The 23367-nt window shown below is 33.6% G+C and overlaps 1 protein-coding gene across 5 annotated transcripts in view; it reads left to right on the top strand.

Annotated features, from left to right (window-relative positions):
• Positions 1-23367, top strand: part of BRD10 (bromodomain containing 10) — a 161869-nt gene that overhangs the window by 100593 nt on the left and 37909 nt on the right. For 4 of the 5 annotated variants that reach the window (XM_054509208.2, XM_064579543.1, XM_064579542.1 and 1 more), the window contains 3 exons: positions 2025-3430; positions 13941-14020; positions 22790-22879. In XM_054509208.2, coding sequence (XP_054365183.1) covers positions 2025-3430; positions 13941-14020; positions 22790-22879 — 1576 coding nt within the window. The remainder of the gene's footprint in view (positions 1-2024; positions 3431-13940; positions 14021-22789; positions 22880-23367) is intronic. The other variant, XM_064579544.1, reaches the window with a different exon arrangement.

The following is a 23367-nucleotide window of genomic DNA, read 5'->3' as shown; positions in this document are numbered from 1 at the left end:
CACTTCCGTCTCCCCGGTCTCTGGCCACACTCCATGTTCACCCGGCCTGTGACCGAGCATTTCTATCTCTGGCACCCTACCCCGTGTGGAGTCTCCAAACCCAGCAGCTCCCTGCGGTGCCCTCCCGCCCCGCTCCTCCCGGGGGAGAAAGGGGAGTCTCCCTGGATCTGCCGCTTGTTGGGTCCCTTCTGGAAGAGCAGTGGCCCAACGGTGCCGCTGATCACGGTTTATGGCAACCCCGAGCTGAGAGCCCGCGCCTGGGCTCCATCTCTGCAGCTGTCTTCCCCAGTCCGATACCTGGGAGCTCTGCCACACTCAGGCACCCCTGGTCTTTCTGTGAGCCCAAGGGTCCTCAGACCACACTGTCCTCCCGCTAGGGTTCCACCCCCTGCTTAGCCACTGGAGTGACGTCCCTCAGTGGAGTCGACTTCTAAAAGTTCCGATTTTGTGCTCCTCCGCTCTATCATTTGCCAGAAGCGGCCACTGGAGGCCCCCTCCTCTGCCGTCTATCCTCCCGAATATCGCCTCTGATTCACTTCTCCGCACGTCCTATCTTCCAGAAAGTGGTCGCTTTTTTGTTCAGAGAGTTGTTGCTATTCTTTTCTTCGATCTCCTGTTTAGTTCGTAGGTGTTCAGAATGGTTTGATCCCTATCCAGCTGAATTCCTGGGACCAGACGAAATCCATGTCTCCTACTCCTCCGCCATCTTGCTCCGCCCCCTGTTACCAATACTTCTTTTCTCTCATTATAGTCATCTTAGTGGGTATGAATAGCTATCTTATAGTGGCTTTGATTTACATTTCTCTAATGGATAATAATGTTGAACATTATTTTCATGTGCTTATTGTTCATTTGTATATCTTCTTTGGAGAAATGTCAATTCAGATCCTTTATGCATTCTTGTTTTTATTATAATTTTAAAAATTTTTTTATTTATATTCATTTTAATTAACATATATTGTATTATTAGTTTCAAAGTAGAATTTAGTGATTCATCAGTTGCATACAACACCCAATGCTCTTTACTTCAAGTGCCCTCCTTAATGCCCATCCCCCAGTTACCCCATCCTCCCACCCCCTTCCCTTCCAGCAACCCTGTTTGTTCCCTATAGTTAAGTCTCCCTTAACTTATGGTTTGCTTCCCTCTCTGTTTTTATCTTATTTTATTTTTCCTTCCCTTCCCCTATGTTCATCTATTTTGTTTCCTAAATTCCACACGCGTGAAATCATATGGCATTTTTCTTTCTCTGACTTATTTTGCTTAGCATAATACCCTCTAATTCCATCCATGTCATTGCAAATGGCAAGATTTCATTATTTTTGATTTCTGAGTAATACTTCATCTGTCAGTCTATCTATTTATCATCTATCTGTCTCACATGTTCTTTACCATTCATCTGTTGATCGGCATCTAGGCTCTTTCCATAGTTTGGCTATTGTGGACATTGCTGCTATAAACATTGGGGTGCCCCTTCAAGTCACTATGTTTGTATCCTTTGGATAAATTCCTAGTAGTGCAGTTGCTGGGTTTAGGGTAGTTCTATTTCTAATAATACAACTTCTTTATAATTTAGTTTTTCTTATATGGTTAAAAGTTAACACTGACCAGTTAATACTGACAAACACAATCTTAGTATAACTTTCTAAGAGTGGAATTATGGAGTCAAAGGATGTAAATATCTTTATAGCTCTTATATGACATCACATTACTTTTAGAAAGTAAACTGTGCTTTTGTTTAGTAAATATGCTTAAAAATTTTTTTCATTTACTTTGAAATTTATACAATCATAAGTTGAAGAATTTTATTTTGGGTGGCAGTAATTTCAGTGATAAAACCCAGGGTCAATTTATATGTGTATTTCATCGTCTGAAGAAAAATAATGGTACATCTAATGGGACACTTTGTACTGATGCTGAAAACTAGAACAGTTTTGTTAACTAAAGATTAATATGACACCAAAAACTTGGTATTTTATGGTATATTCTATTTTAATAATAGTATAATTTGTTAAATTTTCTTTAGGCTTCGAGAGCAGGAAAGAAAAGAAGCAGAAGAAGCTAGTCAAAAGGAAATAGAAGAATGGGAAAGAAAACTACTGGCTCAAGCAGCTCCAACATGTATGGAGACCATGTGGGAAATTCCAGCTATTGGGCATTTTCTTTGTTTAGCCCAGCAAATTCTAAATTTGCCAGAAATAGTCTTTTATGAATTGGAACGTTGTCTTCTGATGCCTCAGTGTAATGCTTTTCTTTCTAAAATAATGACTTCTCTGTTAAGTCCTCCTCATCGCAGACCTACCTTACATCGAAGACCTACTTTGCCTTATAGGACCTGGGAAGCAGCACTGAGACAGAAAGTACAGCAGTGGTATACTGCTGTAGGGCAGACTGAAAATCCTGATAACTGTGCTGAAAAGCTTGGGTTATGTCCTCAGTTTTTTAAAGTTCTTGGAGAAGTTAATCCATTGGAAGAAAAACCTTTTCATGAACTGCCTTTTTACCAAAAAGTGTGGTTACTTAAGGGTCTCTGTGACTTTGTGTATGAAACACAAAAAGAAGTTCAAGATGCTGTACTTGGACAGCCTATTCATGAATGCAGGGAAGTTATCCTTGGTTATGATTATTTAGAGAATGCTTATGTGCATTTTCCACAGTTCTGTGGTGCAGATGTACGGATTTATAAACAGAGACCTTTTCAGGCCCCAGAATTTCCAGTTCCACCCATTAAAATACAAAGAGTACCTCGGATTAAACTGGAGAAATTGAAGTGTCACTATGTTAGTACAAGTAATGGAGAACATAGGTGTAGTAGAGGCCTGCCCTCTGGCTTCAAGAAAGAGCAGGAACTTAATTTTGATGCAACTTGGGGTTCTGCTAAAATGAACCTGGATAATCATGACATCTCTGTTGAAATGGATGTGAAATCCAGCTATGAAATTAGAATTCGCAGGCCCTGTGAAATTAAAAAAACTGATTGTTATAAAGAAAATTTAGAGGAACCAGGCAGTCCAGGGGAAGTTACTGGCTTTGGAGAGCCTCTTAGTCCAGGTGAAATAAGGTTTATAGAAAATCAAGAAAAATATGGTGAAGCTTCCAGAGTAAAGCCTGAACCCAGTCCATTAAAAGAAAATGCTCTAAAATCCTGCCAAATACATGTAAATGGAAGTCACAGTGATCATCCAGAAATTAACTGCCACAAAGTTGTAAGGGACATTCTATTAGAGCAGAGTCACAAGAAAATCAAACTAACTAAAATGAGGGCAAAAAAGAAGAAAAAGAAAAAAAAGAAACTGAAGGATGTTTTAAATGAAAACTTACAGAGAAAGCGTGAAAGTCTTCATTCTCTGGCATTCAAATCTTACAAACCTGAGATCCAGAATAAGTTATTGATCATCAAAAAGAAAGCAAAACACAAGAAGCACAAATCTGGTAAGCTAACACAAATGGGTGAGGATTACATTTAAGCACACTTCATGTTCTTCCAGTTAGGCATCATGGAAGGCTCTGACGTCATGACAGAATGGAAAGTGTGTGTGTGTGTGTGCATGTGTGTGTTTAAGGGGTCAAGTTTTATATTCTTTCACATGATTAAAACCCAGAGCAGAAGAGGTTTGGTATACTAACAAAAAATACTGGTGCAGTATATTTTAATTTAATTTTCAGTTGCAAATCTTTGGACATTATGTTTTTACATTTCTCTGGACCAATTTCTCCATAAGTAATGGTTCCTATCATTTATGAGAAGTGTTTTTTTTCCCCAGGCTAAGAGCAGTACAGTGTAATGGAAAAAGCACTGATATCAGGAGATATCATTCCCAGTACTATATAAAGTGCATAGCAACTTAAACCAAGGCAAGTCAGATTATCTTTCTGGGTTTCAGTTTTTTCCCACATCATATATTTTTTAGCACTGTGTTTTCAGTATATATTTTCATATCCAGTAAAAATGTTGTGAATTACAAGGAAAAAAATTACATCAACTAAGAGGACATTAAGCATATTTTTGTAAGAGGATTTGTACATTTGTCTTACATCAAATTTAAATACTCCGTGTAATTAAACAATAACAAAAATCCTATAAATAAAGTCTTCAATGGTTGGTTGTTCTTTCATTATTCAGGTGTTTTTGCTTTTCCTATTTGCCTTTTAGTCAGTTTATGTCTTGTTTGTCAAGAAGATAGGTGAGATAAAAGCAGATGATGAACTCCATTTATTAAAAAGTTATAAAAGTTGCCTGTTTGGGAAAAACTTGAATTGTTTACTAAAATGAGTTGTGGTTTATTGTGATTATTTGTGGATTTCAGTTTTTTATCTTTCCTCAGTAAAAAAGATAGCTAAAATTTGACAATAATTTGATAATGAGTTGGCAAATGAGGGAGTGAATTTTGTTTAGCTGATATAGTCACTGTTACACCATAATTAAATAAATACAATTAAATATATTTTAAAATGTATATAATGTATTGTTGATAAGGAGGCATAGAATTTACTGTTAAGAACAGGCAGGGCGCCTGGGTGGCTCAGTTGGTTGAGCGACTGCCTTCGGCTCAGGTCATGATCCTGGAGTCCCGGGATCGAGTCCCGCATCGGGCTCCCTGCTCGGCGGGGAGTCTGCTTCTCCCTCTCCTGCTCTCTGTCTCTCATTCTCTCTCTCTCAAATAAATAAAATCTTAAAAAAAAAAAAAAAAAAAGAACAGGCATAATTTGTTAAACTGAGAATTACAAAGTGGTCTACATTGACCCAGGTGATGAAAAACTACAGTTTTTTAAAGTAACTTTCAGAAATAAGCCTTTTAACTTTTATAATAACCCATTAGGCTATATAAATTTAGTTTGATTGATTTGGCAAGTTCTCTTTGAATTGTTAGCCTCTAAAATATTAAATAATAGTTTTAAACTGGAATTATTTTTCCAGTTCTAAAGTGTGCAGTACTGTTCTATTAGTATCACCTGAAACCTTTTATTAAGTGTTTATTCATGACCTACTATTCATGTGTTCAAAGGTAATTATGACTTAATGGGGGTAGATACTGATGTAGCTCCTATACAGACTATACCAATAGCAGAGTAAAAATATTAACTGCTAAGCATTGGATTAAAAGGAATTTCTATTGTAAGCAATTAAAGTGTTGCTACATTTTTTTAAATGGAAGATCAGAGTATTTGTAGATCAGAGAGAAAATCTGTGGGAGTTTCATGTCCAGTTTTAGATGAGTGAATGAAAAAAACTCAGAAGCAAATTCAGCAGGTACCTGTGTACCCTGTATTTAGGTGGGTACAGAAAGCTTACAGGCATGAAATAAAATGCACTTGCCTGTATACTTTCTAATTTTATCTTCAGAGATTTTAGAAAGTTAGTCTTTAGTAACGAAAATTCTTGAATCTGGCAAACACAGTTTCTTTCTCTCTTATTAGTACTGGGTAAGCCCATTCTCTTTCTTTATCAGATACTAAACTCCTTTCTGTTATAACAGTGTTACATAAAATGTTATAACAACAAAACACAATTTGTTTTACATCATTTTCAGTACACTTGTCTTTCTGAGGCTTTGCCCTGGGCTCTGTTATTAGTTATAAGACATTATGGCTTTATATAGTCAGTTTTGGGCATACCCTAATCCAGTTTCCTCTTTCTACTCTTTTTAAAAGTGAGCTCCATGGTGACAACTTTGGAAAATGTGGAAATGCTCCTCTGATAGATTCACATTGTGCATTAGTACAAGTCCACAATGCATTTTAAAACACTCTTAGATATGTTTTGGAATTCAGAAATTATCAGATTATAGAAGGCTATTATGATGTATATGTTTAGAAAGTAACATCCCCTGTTAAGTTGGGGTAGCCCCTAAGTAAACACATAATTTCTACAGAAAAATGTGTGAATGGTCAGATTAAATGAGATGAAGACTATAAAGAACCTCAGAACAGTTCATGTCAGGTTTTGCTACCATATAAATTATTTTTAAAACTTTAGTTTTGAGAACCTTTTAGATTTCAGAATCGTGGATAGGTTATTCTGGACCTGTGTTTTAAGGACTCTGGGAAAAGGAACTGTTTAGTTTTGTTTAACCTAGTATTTTTCAAGTTTATTTGAACACACAGCTTTTCTTCAAGTAATAACATTCTTGTGCAATATGCTTTGGGATAAGGTATGCCATCCACGAACCTCCATTTAGAATGAACTAAATTCTACCTGTGGTTAATATCCATCTTATGTTGATTACTACAGGCTTTAATTTTTGGTGGAATCTCTAAATTTAGTAGCTGGGAGATAATTTTTAGTAGAAGGTACAAAGACAAATTGAGAATGATTTGATAATTTTAGAGCACTATGAGGCAGTTTTGCAACTTTAAAGCATTTTTACCTTTTTCAGAGTTTTCTTTCTGGTTCTTAATTTTTTAATTCATTTTTATTTAGTTATTTAAGCCTGTTTTTTTAAATTTACATTTTTAAAAGATTTTATTTTTTAATTTTTTTTATTATGGTATGTGAATCACCATACATTACATTATTAGTTTTTGATGTAGTGTTCCATGATTCATTGTTTGCATATAACACCCAGTGCTCCATTCAATACATGCCCTCTTTAATACCCATCACCAGGCTAACCCATCCCTCCACCCCTCTCCCCTCTAGAACCCTCAGTTTGTTTCTCAGAGTCCATAGTCTCTCATGGTTTGTCTCCCCCTCCAATTTGCCCCCCTTCATTTTTCCCTTCCTACTATCTTCTTTTTTTTAACATATAATGTATTTATTTCAGAGGTACAGGTCTGTGATTCAACAGTCTTACCCAATTCTCAGCACTCACCATAGCATATACCCTCCCCAGTGTCTATCACCCAGCTACCCCATCCGTCCCACCCCCCAACACTCCAGCAACCCTCAGTTTGTTTCCTGAGATTAAGAATTCCTCATATCAGTGAGGTCGTCATGATACATGTCTTTCTCTGATTGACTTATTTTGCTCGCATGATATCCTCCAGTTCCATCCACATCGTTGTAAATGGCAAGATTTCATTCCTTTTGATGGCTGCATAATATTCCATTGTATATATATACCACATCTTCTTTATCCATTCATCTGTCAGTGGACATCTTGGCTCTTTCCATAGTTTGGCTACTGTGGACATTGCTGCTAGAAACATCGGGGTGCACGTACCCCTTCAGATCCCTTCATTTGTATCTTTGGGGTAAATACCCAGTAGTGCAATTGCTGGGTCATATGGTAACTATTTTCAACTTTTTGAGGAACCTCCATACTGTTTTCCAGAATTATTTAAGCCTGTTTCTTACTCTTAGAAACATTATAGAATAGGAAAACATTGGAATATTCCCTGTTGTGCCTGCTTATTAAGCACAGATACTTCTTTTTAATAAAATTATTTATAATGGTTGCATTTATTTCTAGATTATTTGGATGATTGTCTCTCCTCTAATAACTTTTTTTTTTTAAGATTATTTATTTATTTATTTGACAGAGAGAGAGACAGAGAGACAGAGAGAGAGGGAACACAAGCAGGGGGAGTGAGAGAGGGAGAAGCAGGCTTCCTGCCAAGCAGGGAGCCCGATGTGGGGCTCTATCCAAGGACCTTGGGATCATGTCCTGAGACAAAGGCAGACGCTTAATGACTGCACCCAGACACCCCTATTTAATAACATTGTTGAGGACAGAAGTTAGCATAGTGACCAACACATTGTTTAGGAATCTATTGAATATCAAGTAAATGAACACACATAATGTGGTTACTCAGATATAACTAAGATTAACCCCTTAATATGCGTCTTTTATGTCCCTCTAAAACATTTATATTTTTGAATAGGGTTGGACTAATACCATTTTACAATCTATTTATTTCCACATAACAATATACCATGAATATCTTTGTGTGATAGATTTCTGCAGTATCATTTTAAATGACTGCATGGGATTCTGTTATGTGTATTTTGTAGTTATTTAACCAACTATTGGTCATTTTGGTTGTTTTCAATAATATTCTGTTATAGATTGTGTAGAGGAGGTAGAGTTGGCTGAAATAAAGTAGATTTTAAAAGGTAGAGGACTTTTTATAAAACCTGAAAAAATAGGCAAAAATGATTAAAGATACATTAATTTTTAGAAAAAGCTTATGGTATTTTAAGTTATTCATTTCAACCAATTTAGTTTGGAGGGTTTTTCCCCATCCTCACATGGTCATTATTTTTAATGAAATCATTTTGTGGTAGCTCCTCTAGACTGATTAAAATAAATAAGACAAGTGGTGTCATTCTTTCATAAGTGAATAAACTAAGGCTCAAAAGTGGTAAATAATTTGTTTTAATAATTGTTAAGTATATAATTAAAACAGAATAAAAGGTCAAATGGAGGGTAAATCAGTGTGTGCTATAAAGTCTCAGAAGGTTTCACAGAGGATAAAGGACTTTGAAGAATAATGGGGATTGAATAGATGAAAAATGGTTACAATGTGAGCAAAAGCATGGGGGTATAATTAAGCTGGTGTCACTGGAAAAAACACAGAGAAAAACTTAAGGAAAAAGTTGCAAAGTTGAGGTTTTAGAAATGTTTGAATGATGAGAATATGCCAGTTTTGGGTGATCTCTTTCTGGGCAGGTGGTGCTATTTTAAATAATTGAACTAGGCACCCAGTGCAAGGAAATCAGCTTAAAGTAAGACATAATGTATAAAAAGCAATAAGCTCCTTTATAGGGAATAACTAAGACAGCAGTGTAATCTACAATATTTGATCACATTCTGGCCCATTACTGTAAAAGAATTTACAGTTTTTTGTTGATAAGATTATAGAACCTAACTATGTATATCTTTATGGGGAAAATTTTTAGAGGACCAACTCAAGATGCCAAGATACAAGAGAATAAAAGGATTGATAGAACACCTTGTCCTTTAATTTTAATGCGTTGTACTCTTTCCCCTCCAGAAGCTGATACTCATAATGCTAACTGTATGCCAGGCACTATTCTAAGCCTTCATACATATTTTCTCATTTAATTTCCATAAAAACTTCATTAAATGATATTGTTCCCCAATATATGGATTTTATAGATTTAAAAAACTGAGGCACAAAGAGGTTTATTAACTCGTCCAAGGTCACACAGCTAATAAGTGGCAGGATTAGGAGAAAGGATCTTACAGGGTAGTTACACCACCATTAAAAAGCTATAAAAAGAAACCGGCAGAGTTTAGATGAAGGGGTTGAAGGTAAGTTTAGGAAGAGGAAATTTCTAAATCCAGATAAAGAATGCTTATATGACTTTTCTAGCACATTGACAGAAGAAAATAATGTTTCGAGAGAGTTGTTGCAATAACTAGTAAATTTTGACAACTGATTTAGTATTTAAGCTAAAGGGAAAAAAATAGTCGTTATTGAATTATATGACAGTGTTAAAAAAATTACTAGTATGATGAGAAATTTGCTTATAGGCAAGAAGAATAGAAGGAAAATCAGTTGTTTTGTTAAGGTCAAATTGGTTACTTAGAGATACAACACTCCAGAAACTTGTATAGAATATATTTGCTCAAGACATGCACACTAAGTAAATAAAAAGTCAAATTTAGACTCCATTTCTGTGACTTCACATTCCAGATACTTCCCAGATTCACTATTTAATAATACAAATGCCCTTGGCATTTTATTTTTAACAGTGATTAATGTCTTAGTATCCATTCACTTACTATGATTCCTAAAATGAAAGCACCGAGAAAATAGTGAATGTGTTAGGATAATTTTTTTTTAAGATTTATTTATTTATTTTAGGTGGGGGGAATCTCCAGCAGACTCCGCACTTAGCGCGGAGCCCAACTCGGGGTTCAATCTCATGACCCCAAAACCATGACCTGAGCTGAAATCAAGAGTTAGTTGTTTAACTGACTGAGCAACACAGGCGCCCCTTAGGATAATTTTTGAATGTGGGAAGGTCAAATCTAGGAGGGCTTTGAAATGGAAGTTTGAATAGTTCAAGGGGCCAAAAGTGAAGATAGGCAAGGAAAGCAGGTGAAGGAGAAGGGTAAAGATGAGGAATAAGAAACTGAGGAAAGAGGAGTTGGTTTGGGGATGATAATCATTATTTTTCTAGTTAAGAGATTTATCTCCACATTCTGGAAGACTATAGAGTTCTGTGCCTAAGTTATAATGTAAAATATATTTTTAGTTACATTGTTTTTCTCTCAAGTTGGGCTTCCTTTACTACAGCGATTCTCAACATAGTTTTAAAAAAGCTTCCTTAGGCTGCACTAATTACTAAGTTTTAGTAGTTAAGTTTTTCTTATCTATTTTCCAGGTACAAATTGACACTCACTTTTTGCCCATGTCTATGTTTTAGGCCCAAGAATTATGTTGAATTATATTCTTCATATGCTTTAAGTGACTTCTGACTTTAGTACACTCCTAGATCTGAGAATTGTATTCTGTTTTATGGGACCAGGTAACTTAGGGCAGTGGGGGTAAAGACCTGGAGTATGATCAAGCATGTGTTAGAGGAACAGAAGCCCACTGGGGGGCAGTATGTAACTTGCCCTGTATATATCTTGCCCTGGAACAAAAACAAATTACCAAATAAAGACTGTGGTTTTGTAGTATCCCATGCTCCATTTTAAAAGTAGTATCATAAAAAGGAAGAGCCAATTTTTACTGAAGAATACAGGAAAATTTGTGTTCAAATTGTTATGAGGGTATAGACTGAAGATACTAATAGTACATGCAAATCTTCTAATCCTAATCAAAAGGGATGCTCTGAAATCAATCAGAATCAGATTACATTCCTGCAGGTTTGAAAGAATACAATATTTTATCATAAAAAAGAGCACAGGTTTGAAGTGTGACAGATCTAGTGCAAATAACTGTTTCAGTGCATATTAGCTACAAGTCCTCCATCAATTTATTTATGTATTGCTATCCTGTTTATCTGTGAAAAATGAGGTAATACCTACCTTGCTGTAGTCATTAAAAGATTAATTGGAATACCAAATGCATAGTACTTAACATGGTGACTGGCATGTGGTAGGAGTCAATAAATGTAACCATGATTTTCGAGAGGTAGAATTACATAATGGAAAGAACTTGGACTTTGGAGTTAGAATCCCTGGTTATGGTGCTTACTTACAGTGTAACACTTGAGTAAGTTAAGTAATCTTTTTGATCTTCAGTTATTCCACATTAAAATGAGGTATTGCCTACCTTGGAGGGTTGTTTTGAGATTAACTGAGGTAATTCGTATAAATTATCTTGCTAACTGTCTGATATATAGTAGAGTCTCAATAAATGTTAGTGGTCTTACTACCATTCCTAGTCATGTGAAACTCTTTGGTAAAATGTGTAAATTATTTAAAGTTGTTGTCAGTGTTTTCTTTATTTAAAAAAAAAAAAAGACTCAGATGGACCCTAAGAATTATAAGCCATTACCCACTTTCCTTTTCCTATTTCCAGACTGGTGAAATTTCTTTGAAAAGTAAGATTCTTCTCTTTAAGGATCATTTCTCATAACTTTTGTATGAAAAATGCTGTAAATACAAAATGAATAATGTGATGTCTGTTGTCAACAATTCAACCTAGTAAGAATGAGAAACATAAACAGATCATTATAATACTGTATGATAAGTGCTTATACTAATATACATACAAAGTAGAGTGTCGCACAGAGGACATATGGGCAAGAACTAAGAAAAGGAGTAAGTTAATAAAAGAATTTGAAGAAGGTTAAAAGGTAATACTTATGTTAGACCCTTATCATCATGGCTTAGCTAAGGGAAATAATAACAGTTAACATTTATCACTTAACCATGTTCCTAACAGTGGTCTAAGCTCTTTACATGTTTTCATTTCTTTAATTTTCACAAAGAAATTAGGTAATATCATTATCCCTGTTTTATAGATAAAGAAACTACACAAGGAAATAAAGCAATTTGCAGTTAGTAGGTGATTAAAACTGGTATTCAAACCCAGTAGTTTAGTTCCAAAACTCAAGCTTAAAACCACTACAGAATACTACTTCCATTTACTTAATCACATTTAAGTATCCTAATGACATGGGGAAAGGAAATACTCAGTAACCACTTCAGCTGCTTAATCCATTAAAATAAGAGTGACTTCTAGAGTTAACTGAAAATTTAGTACCTGAGTTTAGTGCCTATGTGGCAACAGTGTGAAATTTATTGGGAATATCAAGGGTGACCTCTATTGTGCTTATGAATACCAAATTAAGTGATTTTTAAAAAGCTAATTAGAGCAGTGCTGTGGGTAGGGGGATAAGGAAGGATTTCAGATCTCCTTCAAATTGTTTTGATAGCTTTCCCAGACTTAGGGCCATTAAATCTTTTCCTATGAACTTTAAAAAATGGTAAAGATAGTTTACAGAGGAAAGGCATTCTTCTGTCCAAATTCATGAGACCCCTTGAGAGGTACCTATTGTACCCAGGTTCGAAATCAATTACTCTAGCTATATTATAGGGATACCAAGAATTTAATCATTTCTCCCTGAATATTGGTTAAGTAGACCACCCACTTACCTATTTTTGTAGAAGTTTAGTTGTCGTTTAGATTCTGTGTAAGCACAGAAACAAATAACAGTGATGAGGAATATGGATATGTTAGGTTATTTTAATTAAAAGTAAATGTCAGATGACAACAGGTTGATACTTACTAGAACAAGACAGTAAAATCCATGTGAACCTCAGCAACGCAAAATTTGCAGTAGTTCAAGCATAGTATACATGCATTTTTACTGAGTCAAAAGTTAGAAATAATCAAATTACAGTTCTGTGATATGGTTAAAAAAGAATACAGGAGAAAATACAATTAATTGGAATTATGCCTAATGTTGCAATCAAATGACTGTTTGCATGGAAGATCATATCTGTATAGGAACATATTTAGAAAGGAGCAATAGGGATTATGTTGAGCAGAGTTACATTGTGTACTCATTTTCCCTTCTGAAAAAATAGTAACTTTTAAGCTGATTTTAGCTTAATAATGATTGTGAACTAAAATTAACTTTTAAGTGTTTCTGATTATTTTTTTATTCCCTTACATAGATTTTGCAGCTCCAGGAGGACAGGATTTCCATTTTATAATTCTTTGTTGTCCCCATAAGTTGTACAGTGCCCTGTATCTCATGTTTGTTGAATAATTAACAACCAGTTTATTAACTGATTTTGCTAAGTGCAAGTGGAAACAAAACATACTTTAAGATGTTCCTTTCTAAAAATAGAGATTATGTGCATGTGTGTATCTCTTTTGTCATGTTAAATACACAGAATAGATATACTTCAATATGTGATATGAATTGGATTTCTTTAAGAATGTGGATTTTCCTCAGTATTTTCTGATTGTACAAATGACTAGATGCACTTTTTAAAGGAAGATTTTTACTTTGTTTTAAAACTGGTTATTGAATACTTCAGAGGCAGCCCATTAAGTGAGTGCAGAGCTAAGGGATAGAAAAACCTTGTTTCCTAAGCTGCTGAGAGGATCTTTACATTAGGTTGGCCTTTAGACCATAGTCTTCAGAGTATAGTTTTATGCAAGTTCCTGACTATGGAAGTCATTGTTTAAAGGTAAGATTTTTTTTTTTCTTATGTAATCTCATTTTAAGTTGTGAATTAGATTTTAACTGAGCAGTAGTAATGTAACTTTTTTTTTTTTTGCCAAATCTTATTATAATAAATTCTGATTCCATTCAACTCATTGCAGATTTTGATAGTTTGGTTCATATGTAAAGAAACCCGCGTTTGTTAATAATGTCTGTTACAGGTAGTTATAGTTTAATGTTTGCTTTTACTGGGGTTTGTTTTGATTCATCATTTTTATTTGACTCACTAGCAGCCATCTGTTAGTTATATTTTAACTTTCAAGGTTCTGTGTAATTTGGTTTTTGTTAATGAAGTGCTATAAACAGTATTGTGAAGTTTTTCTCTTTTAATCTTGAAAGGAAAAAAATCCATATCTAAAAAAGCAATCACAAAGAAGAGGAAAACTGTCACAAAGTCACCTACTGTACCAGAATTCCAGGTAAATGTTTCAATTTTGTCTCAACATTTTTTAGTTTATTTGTTTTAGTGTTTATATTGTTCCTAAAGAGATTGGCTAAATTCCGGTGTAACACACATACTTTCAGTGAAATGTTTCCATCTGTGACTTTTTTCCCTTCAAGTGCAAGGCATAGCTAAGATTGAATCTAATGTTTCAAAATTTTTTACCTTTGTTTTTGTCTTTTGATAGCCAAAAATCTCTGTTTTTTTATATGCTATACTGCTTTGTAGAAGTAGTTTAATAGAATATATATTATATATTAGTAAATATACATTTATATAACATAATATATGAAAGTAAATGTGTACATGAAAGTCTTCCAAGAACAAATCATAATTTGTAAATAATTTGTAAATAAGCAATTTATTTTCATTTATTTGGGCACTGTAGAAATGGTAGACTTAACTTAAAACACGAATCTTTTAACTCTTAGCTATATACGAACTTCAGAGAGAGTATTAAGTAACATTTAATTGAATGGTCTTTAAACATTTCTGCAAAAAGAAAAAAGTATACTTACTGCCATATTATGTGAAGAGCGTTTCATTTGTAGCTGGTACTAGAATAAGCAGAGAATCTCACTTTAAATAATACTTTTATTTTCTATTTTATAAAAGATATGTTTTCTTCAAATGATCCTTTTAAAAAAATTTCTTTGTATTACTGTGTCCAATCCAGTTTCAAAAGTTTTATAATACTTAATTTCCAAAAAATAAGTGATGTTAAAATGAATTTTTGTCAGTCTCAAGTCAAGAAGAAAATAGAGTAATAACTATGAAAATATTGATAATGTATAATGTGAGTTTAATATATATATTCAAAAATGTAGACACATCTATTTTTCAGTAAAAATCTTATTTTTGGAAGTGTTTTTATGGAAGTTACTAGGTGGTAAATTTAATATTTTTAAATGAGCCATGAAAGAAAATAGACATATTTTCTTTTAGTATTTTAGGATAGAATATTTTTAATGACATTCTTAGAATGAATTACAAATACTTTTACAAAATCATTTTATATAATATAACCTTGGTTACAGGATATTTAGTGGAAAATGTGTGTTTACTGTTTTACTTGGAGGACTTTCTAATCATTGCTTATACCTCTTATTCGGTACTTTAGTAGTATATTGTCATTCTGTCACTGATATCAAAGCCTTTTGCTATTTTTCCCATTCACTTTCCCCCTCAAATCCCTTAAAATTCCCCGGGAATGTAAATCTCAGAACAGATCTGGCCTGCTGTTGATATTTGTCTCCATTCCTATTTTAGTAGATGAACTTTCATATGTAATAAGTGGCATAGACAGTGTTTTTAAAATGGCAAATGGTATTCGTTAGTGAGGCATGAAATTAATCTAGTGGATTACATGACCAGCATTCCTTTTTTAAGCTAACAGTTAAAATAGAAAAGAAATTATGAGTGTGTCAGATATAGTAAGGATAATATCGTCTCATGAAACTTTGGTTTTGATCTTTTGTTTATTGTACTGGCATGCAGTGTAAAATACATTTTTGACCATGGGTCATGAGCAAAAAAGTTAGAAAGGCACAGTACTAAGTGATGCTTTATCAGTTACGGACCATTTGCTTACCACTCTCAGAAACTTAAGGTGAAAGTATGAATTTAGCCAAATTGAACTGTTTAAAATAAATAAAAATCCCTTCCTAGTTCTTAAGGTGTCCTAGAATGTGTGTGTGTGTGTGTGTGTGTGTGTGTGTGTGTGTGTGTGTGTGTGTGGCTAGGATGGGGAATAGGCTTATGAGAACTGCGATTCTTACGCCTAGTTTATAACATGAATAACATGATATTACTCATAAAGAAAATTGACAGCTGTCTCCCAGGAAATAGGTCATTTGCTTCAAATAAGCAAAGAACAGCAGATAAGACAATATTAGTCACTAGTAAACTTTGTTGTTACAGACAAAACCTATAGTTTCACCTTTCAAAATAACTTTATATATAGTTTCTTTCATTATTTGGAAGTTCCCCACATGTAAGAAACTATTATATAATAAAGAAGCAAGGTTTATTTCCTTCCCAAAAGCTCTAGCAATATGTCATTTAGCACCTCAGATTCTGCAAATTATTCCTTTTTTTTTTTTTTAGAGAGGGAAAGAGAGAGGCGGGGGAGGAGCAGAGGGAGAGGGAGAGAGAGTCTCCATGCCCAGCTTGGAACCTGATGTGCAGCTCGATCTCACAACCCTGAGATCATGACCTGAGCTGAAACCAAGAGTTGGACACTTAACTGACTGAGCCACCCAAGCACCCCTGTAAATTATTCATTTTATCCAAGTTCTTTAAATATCACATTTCTAGTATTAGAAATAAAAATACTTTATAGAAAAGTTTAGCTGGAAGATTTGCAATAGGTGCAAAAAATTAGGAAATATTTTTATTTTTAGTATTTAGCATGTTGGTGATTTAAGCTTGTATATCATATTTAACAATTACTTACGACTTTGTTAAATTGACTAAATTATTTTTTACCAGTTTTGTAATATAAGAAAGACTATATATATCTAAAATATCTTATTGCTGAAAATAGTGAAGCTGTTGGTGGATAGATATTAGATCCCTTTTGCAAAACCTGACTTATTTGCCAAAGGACTAGTCCATCTTTAAATTGACTTAAACATGTGAAGAGGGAAATGTGTTGAGGGATTAAATTGTGAAGTTTATTTTTTATTAAGTCCCAATGAATAAAAAAAGGAAATCCTGTTTTGACCTCGACTACTTTTTAATGTGGCAATGTTTTTGTTGGCTTTTTTCTTTTTAAATTTTTTTAAAGATTTTATTTATTTGACAGAGACAGCAAGAGCAGGAACACAAGCAGGGGGAGTGGGAGAGGGAGAAGCAGGCTTCCTGGCAAGCAAGGAGCCTGATGCGGGGCTTGATCTCAGGACCCTGGGATCATGACCTGAGCCAAAGGCAGACGCTTAATGACTGAGCCACCCAGGCACCCCCGACTTTTTTTTAAAGCTAGAAATTAACCTTGTCTGCCTATTGGCTTCGGGAGGAATCCGTGTTTACTTACATGTACACCTAATATCTATACCTCAGTTTAGAAAATAATTATCCCACCTTTATTTAAGGTATACACTATAGATATTCAAATGGTGGATTGGATTTATTTTTGTATGTTATTGTAAAGGGACTAACCATATCTGTGCCACTTGTTCCAAGAGTTATGTCAGTGGTTCTCAAACTTTAGGTAGTATAAAAATAATGTGATGCCTTTATTAAAAATGAAAATTCCTGGGTTTTATTTTCCAAGATTTCATCCTTGATTCAGTGGGTCTAGGTGGTACCAGTAATGGGCATAGTGGTTAAGCATATGGATTCTGGGACCAAGCTACATTGGTTCTAGTGCCAGCTTTACCACTAACTGTATTCTTAAGCCCTTTGTGCCTCCAATTCCTCCTCTGTATAGTCGGGTAATAATAGTACCTACTTCATAGGGTGTTGTAAGGATTAAATGATAGAGCTTACTATTTTATTTATTCTTATTTATTTTTTTCAAATAAGCAGGCCAGATGCTTCAGACATAAGTAGTGTTATGAGTAGGAAAATCAATTAAGAACTGGCTTAAAAGCATCTATTATTGACCTTAACCACTTTTTTCAGCTACTTAAGACCTTGAAATAATCTTGAATTTGGTCATATTTCATAAATCATGAAATGTCATGATTAAGCCTACAATAATTTGAAAAGTGAAAAACCAAGTAATATTTGCATCATTGTATTAATCAGAGGGAAAACTTATGCTTAGCCCTAGTGTAGTGTTATGGTGGTTATATAGTTGGCATATAGGGGAACTTAGATTTTTTTTATTTAGCAATAGGTGCAAAAAATTAGGAAATATTTTTATTTTTAGTATTTAGCATGTTGGTGATTTAAGCTTGTATATCATATTTAACAATTACTTATGACTTTGTTAAATTGACTAAATTATTTTTTACCAGTTTTGTAATATAAGAAAGACTATATATATATAAATATTATATATATTATATTTATATAATAAATATAATATCATTTTTCTTAATAAACTTAATTTTTGCCAGAACACCTTTTTTTAAAATTTAATATTTGAAAGAGAAATCTAGTATTATGTGAATTGTCTTTTTGTACACAATTGTAACAAAGTCTTAGAAAGTATTTTTAAAACTTAGTGTGTTTCAGTAAGTAAAGTCTCAGATCAGTTTTTAAAATAATGTAAGAGCCTTGGGGCGCCTGGGTGGCTCAGTCAGTTAAGCGGCTGCCTTCAGTTCGGGTCATGGTCCCAGGGTCCTGGGATCGAGCCCCGCATCAGGCTCCCTGCTCGGCAAGAACCCTGCTTCTCCCTCTCCCACTCCCCCTGCTTGTGTTCCCTCTCTTGCTGTGTCTCTCTCTGTCAAATAAATAAATAAAATATTTTTAAAAAATAAAATAAAATAATGTAAGAGCCTTAGTTACCATGACTTTGCTTTTCATTGGTAACCAAGATCTTTGAATGTAATGCATTCTTGCTACTGTTGCATACCTGTGACTTATTCTAAAGGCTGCTTTGCAGAGGAAATCCAGAATCCAGCTGCTAAGACTTACATAGTAGTATTGTTTTCAAACATAAGTATAAACTCACAGATCCTTAACATACCTCTGAAAAAAAACTGTATTTCTCCATTTAACCAGTGGGGAAACTAAAGGATATGAATTAAAGTAACAAATTGAGACCCTCAGTGTAACAAATTGAGTCCAAAATTAAAGTTGGAGTTCGACTGCTTCACTGTGTTAAGGACCTTTTGATTATATTATTTTGAATTGCTACCTCTTAATGTAAATATTTTCAGCTTCAGCTTTTTCATTTCTAACAGTATGGGTTTTACTTCCCTCTTAAAACTCTTTCAATTTTCAAATGTTGTGCATTGAAAGAAACATATCTCGTTAATAAATATATATATCTTGTTAATCAGACTTATTTTTCACATCACACAATGATATCCTATTTGCAGGTTTTGAAGCAGTCATTGTCCTTGGTATGGTGATTATAAGAAATGAGAAGGAATTTTCCTGTCCTCATAGTTTTAAGATGTTAATATAATTTTAGTTTAAATACAATATGAAATTTGAATTTATGCCATGAATTTAATATTCTGCTTACAATTTTTATAATAAAGTGTAGGTTTGTTGTATTAGCATGGTGATGAATGAGAGATCCAGTTTGTTTGGAGCGATTCATTTTAACTTCTGCATTGTTTTCCCTTTGCTTTTTCATGTAATTTACTATATTGCTTTAGTTTTGTATGCTACCTTATGTCCTTTTTGGAACAAATAAAGTAATTGTTTCTCAGATCTATTGAGTATAAACCCAAAGGGCACAATTTATAGTGTGAAGTAATGATAAAGTAAGGAATGATTTATTTTGCAGTTTTTCTGAGATGTGGTCATTGAATTCTTTTGATCTCAACACAACCTTCCCTCTCCCTCTATATATACACATTCCTGCTTCATGAGTTGAAGAGAGGGCCTTTTAATATTTACCATTGAATAGAAATGAAAGTTTAGGTATAAAATAAATTCTAAAACTATAATACATGTTCTATTGTTATTAGATTTTTTGTTTTGTTTAGAAAGACCCCTTAAAGAATATGTTATATCAGGAGGTGGATGAGTCCTATGTTATCTGGTCTCCTCTACCAGTGTGTCATCTTAGGTTACTTTACCTCTGTTAGTTTTAATTAGTTTGTATATGAATTGGAGAGATATCTTTTTAGTCCAAAAATTACATATTTTTAGTACTTCTCAGCTCTAAGATTTATGATTTTGTGGCGCTGTCATGGGTTGCCTCAAGTGAAATGTTAACTTGAGGGAGAGAGTGAAGCCTTCAAGAGGTTTTCCTGGGGGATAAAACTCTTTTTGTAATTTCTGCAGTATAACTGAAAACCTCTCATGAGTGTTAGCAGTGTGATCTAACTGTAATCCGACCTGCTGTGTAGCTTTCCTTTTTCACCCCTGTAGGCCCTGAGCCTCAGATATGTTTTTCAAATTCAAGGTAATAAGAAGGAGGTTTTAATAAGTTGTTTTGCTTTGTTAAAAAAAAAAATGCTTCTGTTCTCCTTATGTAAATGAACTTTATTATAGGATTGATTCTGTTTTTAAAAGATTTGAAGTTGAGTCGAGTTTGAAGGCCACACATATGCCTTACTATGTAAAAGAGAAGGAATAGAAGGTATATTGGCATGAATCAGATTGTTTTCTCTTTCAGTATTAGTAACACAATTAGAATGATGTTCCTACACAAGAATTTTCTCAGAGCTTAACTTGGCTCTATATTTTGATTATCTGTATTAGGTATATCTATTTGTACAGAGTATAGAAAGAGATTGTAAATTGTTATGTAGCTATTCATTTTAAGAGAAATTCAAAGTAAATATTGCTAAAAATATTTCACCCTCAAATTCAACAAAATTTACGTCTAAGAGTCATGTCATTTAAGGAATACTTATCATTGTGCATTTAATTCAGCATTTTATCCCCTATTTGGAAATTAGTCTTTTTGAATCTTCATCTTCCTTAGCTACATAGTACCAGAATGTTTCAGAGCCATGTAGATTTGGAATTCATAATCATTTAGTACCTTACTGTTTAAAAGTATGATCTGCAGCCCATACCTGGGAACTTGTTAGAAATACAGAATCTCAGGTCCCACCTCAGACCTACTAAATCAAAAACTCCATTTTAACAAGATTCCCAGGTGATTCTTATGCACATTAAAGTTTGAGAAGCACTGATTTACTTACTAACTAGGTAAGCCACATCAAAGTACTGTTTTATATAGCTCTTAAGTTGTGGAAATAATTGAGTCTGACTTCAGAACTGTGTTACCTCTTCCTTTAAATAGAATATAAATATTTATTGATCCCATGAATTGAAAGATTTTAAGTGTCTTAGTGTGTCTAGCTAGTTGCAGTATGTTTTCATTGTTACTGTAAGTTTCTACAAACTATATATGCAAAATGTACCCTTATTCCTTGTATAATGAGACATCTAAGATGCAAGTGAAAATTCCTCTGAGCTTTGCCATATGTGCAAATGAGAAATCTGTGCTGTGATATTTAGTGCACCAAGTTAAGTGAAAAGGCATGTAAACATCTGCAAGTTCTGGGGCAAATTTGACACAGTGGTCAAAATAGCAGATTATACAATGGAAGTTTAGTTCCCGCTGAGTACTTACTAAAAATCTGATATGGGGCCAATAAGATAGAAGATGAAGAGATTACCAAGTTCTAGAGGGATTCACATAGTTGTCCAGTCCACTGCCTATCAGCATTTCTTCCATAACTCTAGATCTGGCAAATGGGTATGTGTAGTTTATAATAAATATCAGCAGCACTGTCCTACTACATCATTATGTACTATTTTCTACTCTGGAATTATTTAATTTGGGTTACTTAAATGCATATTTTCTCTGCATTGTCAGTTCTTTGAGTTTGAAGTTATGTAGACATTTCTAATAATAATTGTTAATACTAATTATATCTGTGATCATTTTTTCTTAGCCTATTAGATTGAACCATATCGCCATTTATGTAGATCAAAGGCATAGCAGTGATTTCATATGGTATAACTTAATAAAGGAAATTTAAAGGAGTCCTACTTTCCCATTTTTGTCACAGTAGTCACTAGGAATGATCTTGTTGTAACCCCCTTTTCTTTTGTTGTTTTTGTTTTCTTTTACATGAAATACGCCTTTTAGGAAAACAATACCCTTACACAAAGATTAATGAGTGTAACAAACATGGGCTGATAAAATCTTATGGTGAATTAATAGCTTTATAAATGTATTTTTTTTAAATTATCACAGTATAAACATTACAGGACTTTCATTAATGTAAAACTTCCTCTTTATGTGCTTGTAGTTTTGTTTTAGAAACCTGTTTCTTTTTCATTATAGATTTTTTAAAATAGCTTAAATTATTTTAGGAAAAAAGTTCAACATATTGGGAAAAACTATAATTTTATAAGAACTAAAATGTAGTTATTAATATTTTGTTGTTGCTGACACTTCACTGTTTAAAGCTTTAGTAGTTAAGACAAACTAGTTTGATTATTCATAACTAAAACCCAATTATTTTGGCCATTTGCCAACATTACCAAAGTGAAGTAAAATGAACTGCATAATTATGAAAGGAAATAGATGCTATCTGTGAAGATGGTTTTATTAAAGACTACTAAGATCATATTAAGAATGTGTACTTAATTTCATTTATTCTTTGACTATATTACAGACAGTGGAAATCCTTCTTTCTTAGCAATATAATTAGTTTAATCATATAGTTAGCAAACCAAATCAAAGGTATAATGACAGGGATGCATTTATTCACCAACTAGGAGACTGCCTGATGAAGCATTTCTTAAAGGTGATTTAGTAACCTGTGAAATCTAGGGTGAGTTTCCAGATCTTTGTCATTCTGGGCTGAAAGTTAATAATGTTAAGAAAGTACCTGGATTATAAAGCAAGCTGAGAACAGGGAGTTGTGGTATGAAACCACCAATGTTGAAATTTCAGCTATTTTTATCCTAAGCCTGAAGTTCATACATTATAAAAATAGTATCTTTTAAAATATAAATTTGTGGGGCTCTCTTTGCTTTTTGCTCTTACAAATACAAATAATTGTGAATTTAGTGTATGTTAAAACTTCTGTTACCACATTTTGGGTGTTTTATATTATGTGTTATCAAGCTGTGTTTTTGTGTTTTATTTTAGCTTATTTGCACTAATCTTGATGAACTCAGGGAATTAATCACAAAAATCGAGAATGAACTCAAAGATCTGGAAAACAGTAGAAAAAAATCGGTAGGTGTTGATCCAAAAGTTCTATCTATTATTGTCAGCATTAAAATTTATTCCTGCTTTTTTCTAAACCTTTTTTTTTTTAAATCTTGTTCTCCTGGAATACATAAAAATTTGCAATGAAAAATAGAAACATTGTTCCTTTTATTTCTCCTGTGTGGTCTAGTTTTCATTTTTCATAGACAAAAATGCTACCAAGGCAAGTAAATTAATTTTGTTTGCCTGGTTTATATCGGGTATAGTTTTAGGTATTTCCCAATATACTGGTTGGTTGTTTTCTGACTGGTAGTTTTTTGGGTAATGCTTACCTTGCAGATATTCTTAATTAATAATTATATGCTTTTAATGGAAGTTTATTGCTTAGTAAAATAAAAATTTTAATTAACTGTGACATAAATAACAGATATAAATTGTTTAGTCCTGCCCCAGATGTTTTTGATACATGCTTAAGAGTATGTCTTTTTAAAACAGCTTTATCAGCTGAAGGTCTT

Source organism: Mirounga angustirostris, unplaced genomic scaffold, assembly GCF_029215605.1.
Source record: "Mirounga angustirostris isolate CCGP_5_RB_7025 unplaced genomic scaffold, mMirAng1.0.hap1 SCAF_15, whole genome shotgun sequence".
Classification (NCBI taxonomy): Eukaryota; Metazoa; Chordata; class Mammalia; order Carnivora; family Phocidae; genus Mirounga; species Mirounga angustirostris.
Note: the sequence above shows the minus strand (reverse complement) of the source record. Positions and strands in the feature narration are given on the sequence as shown.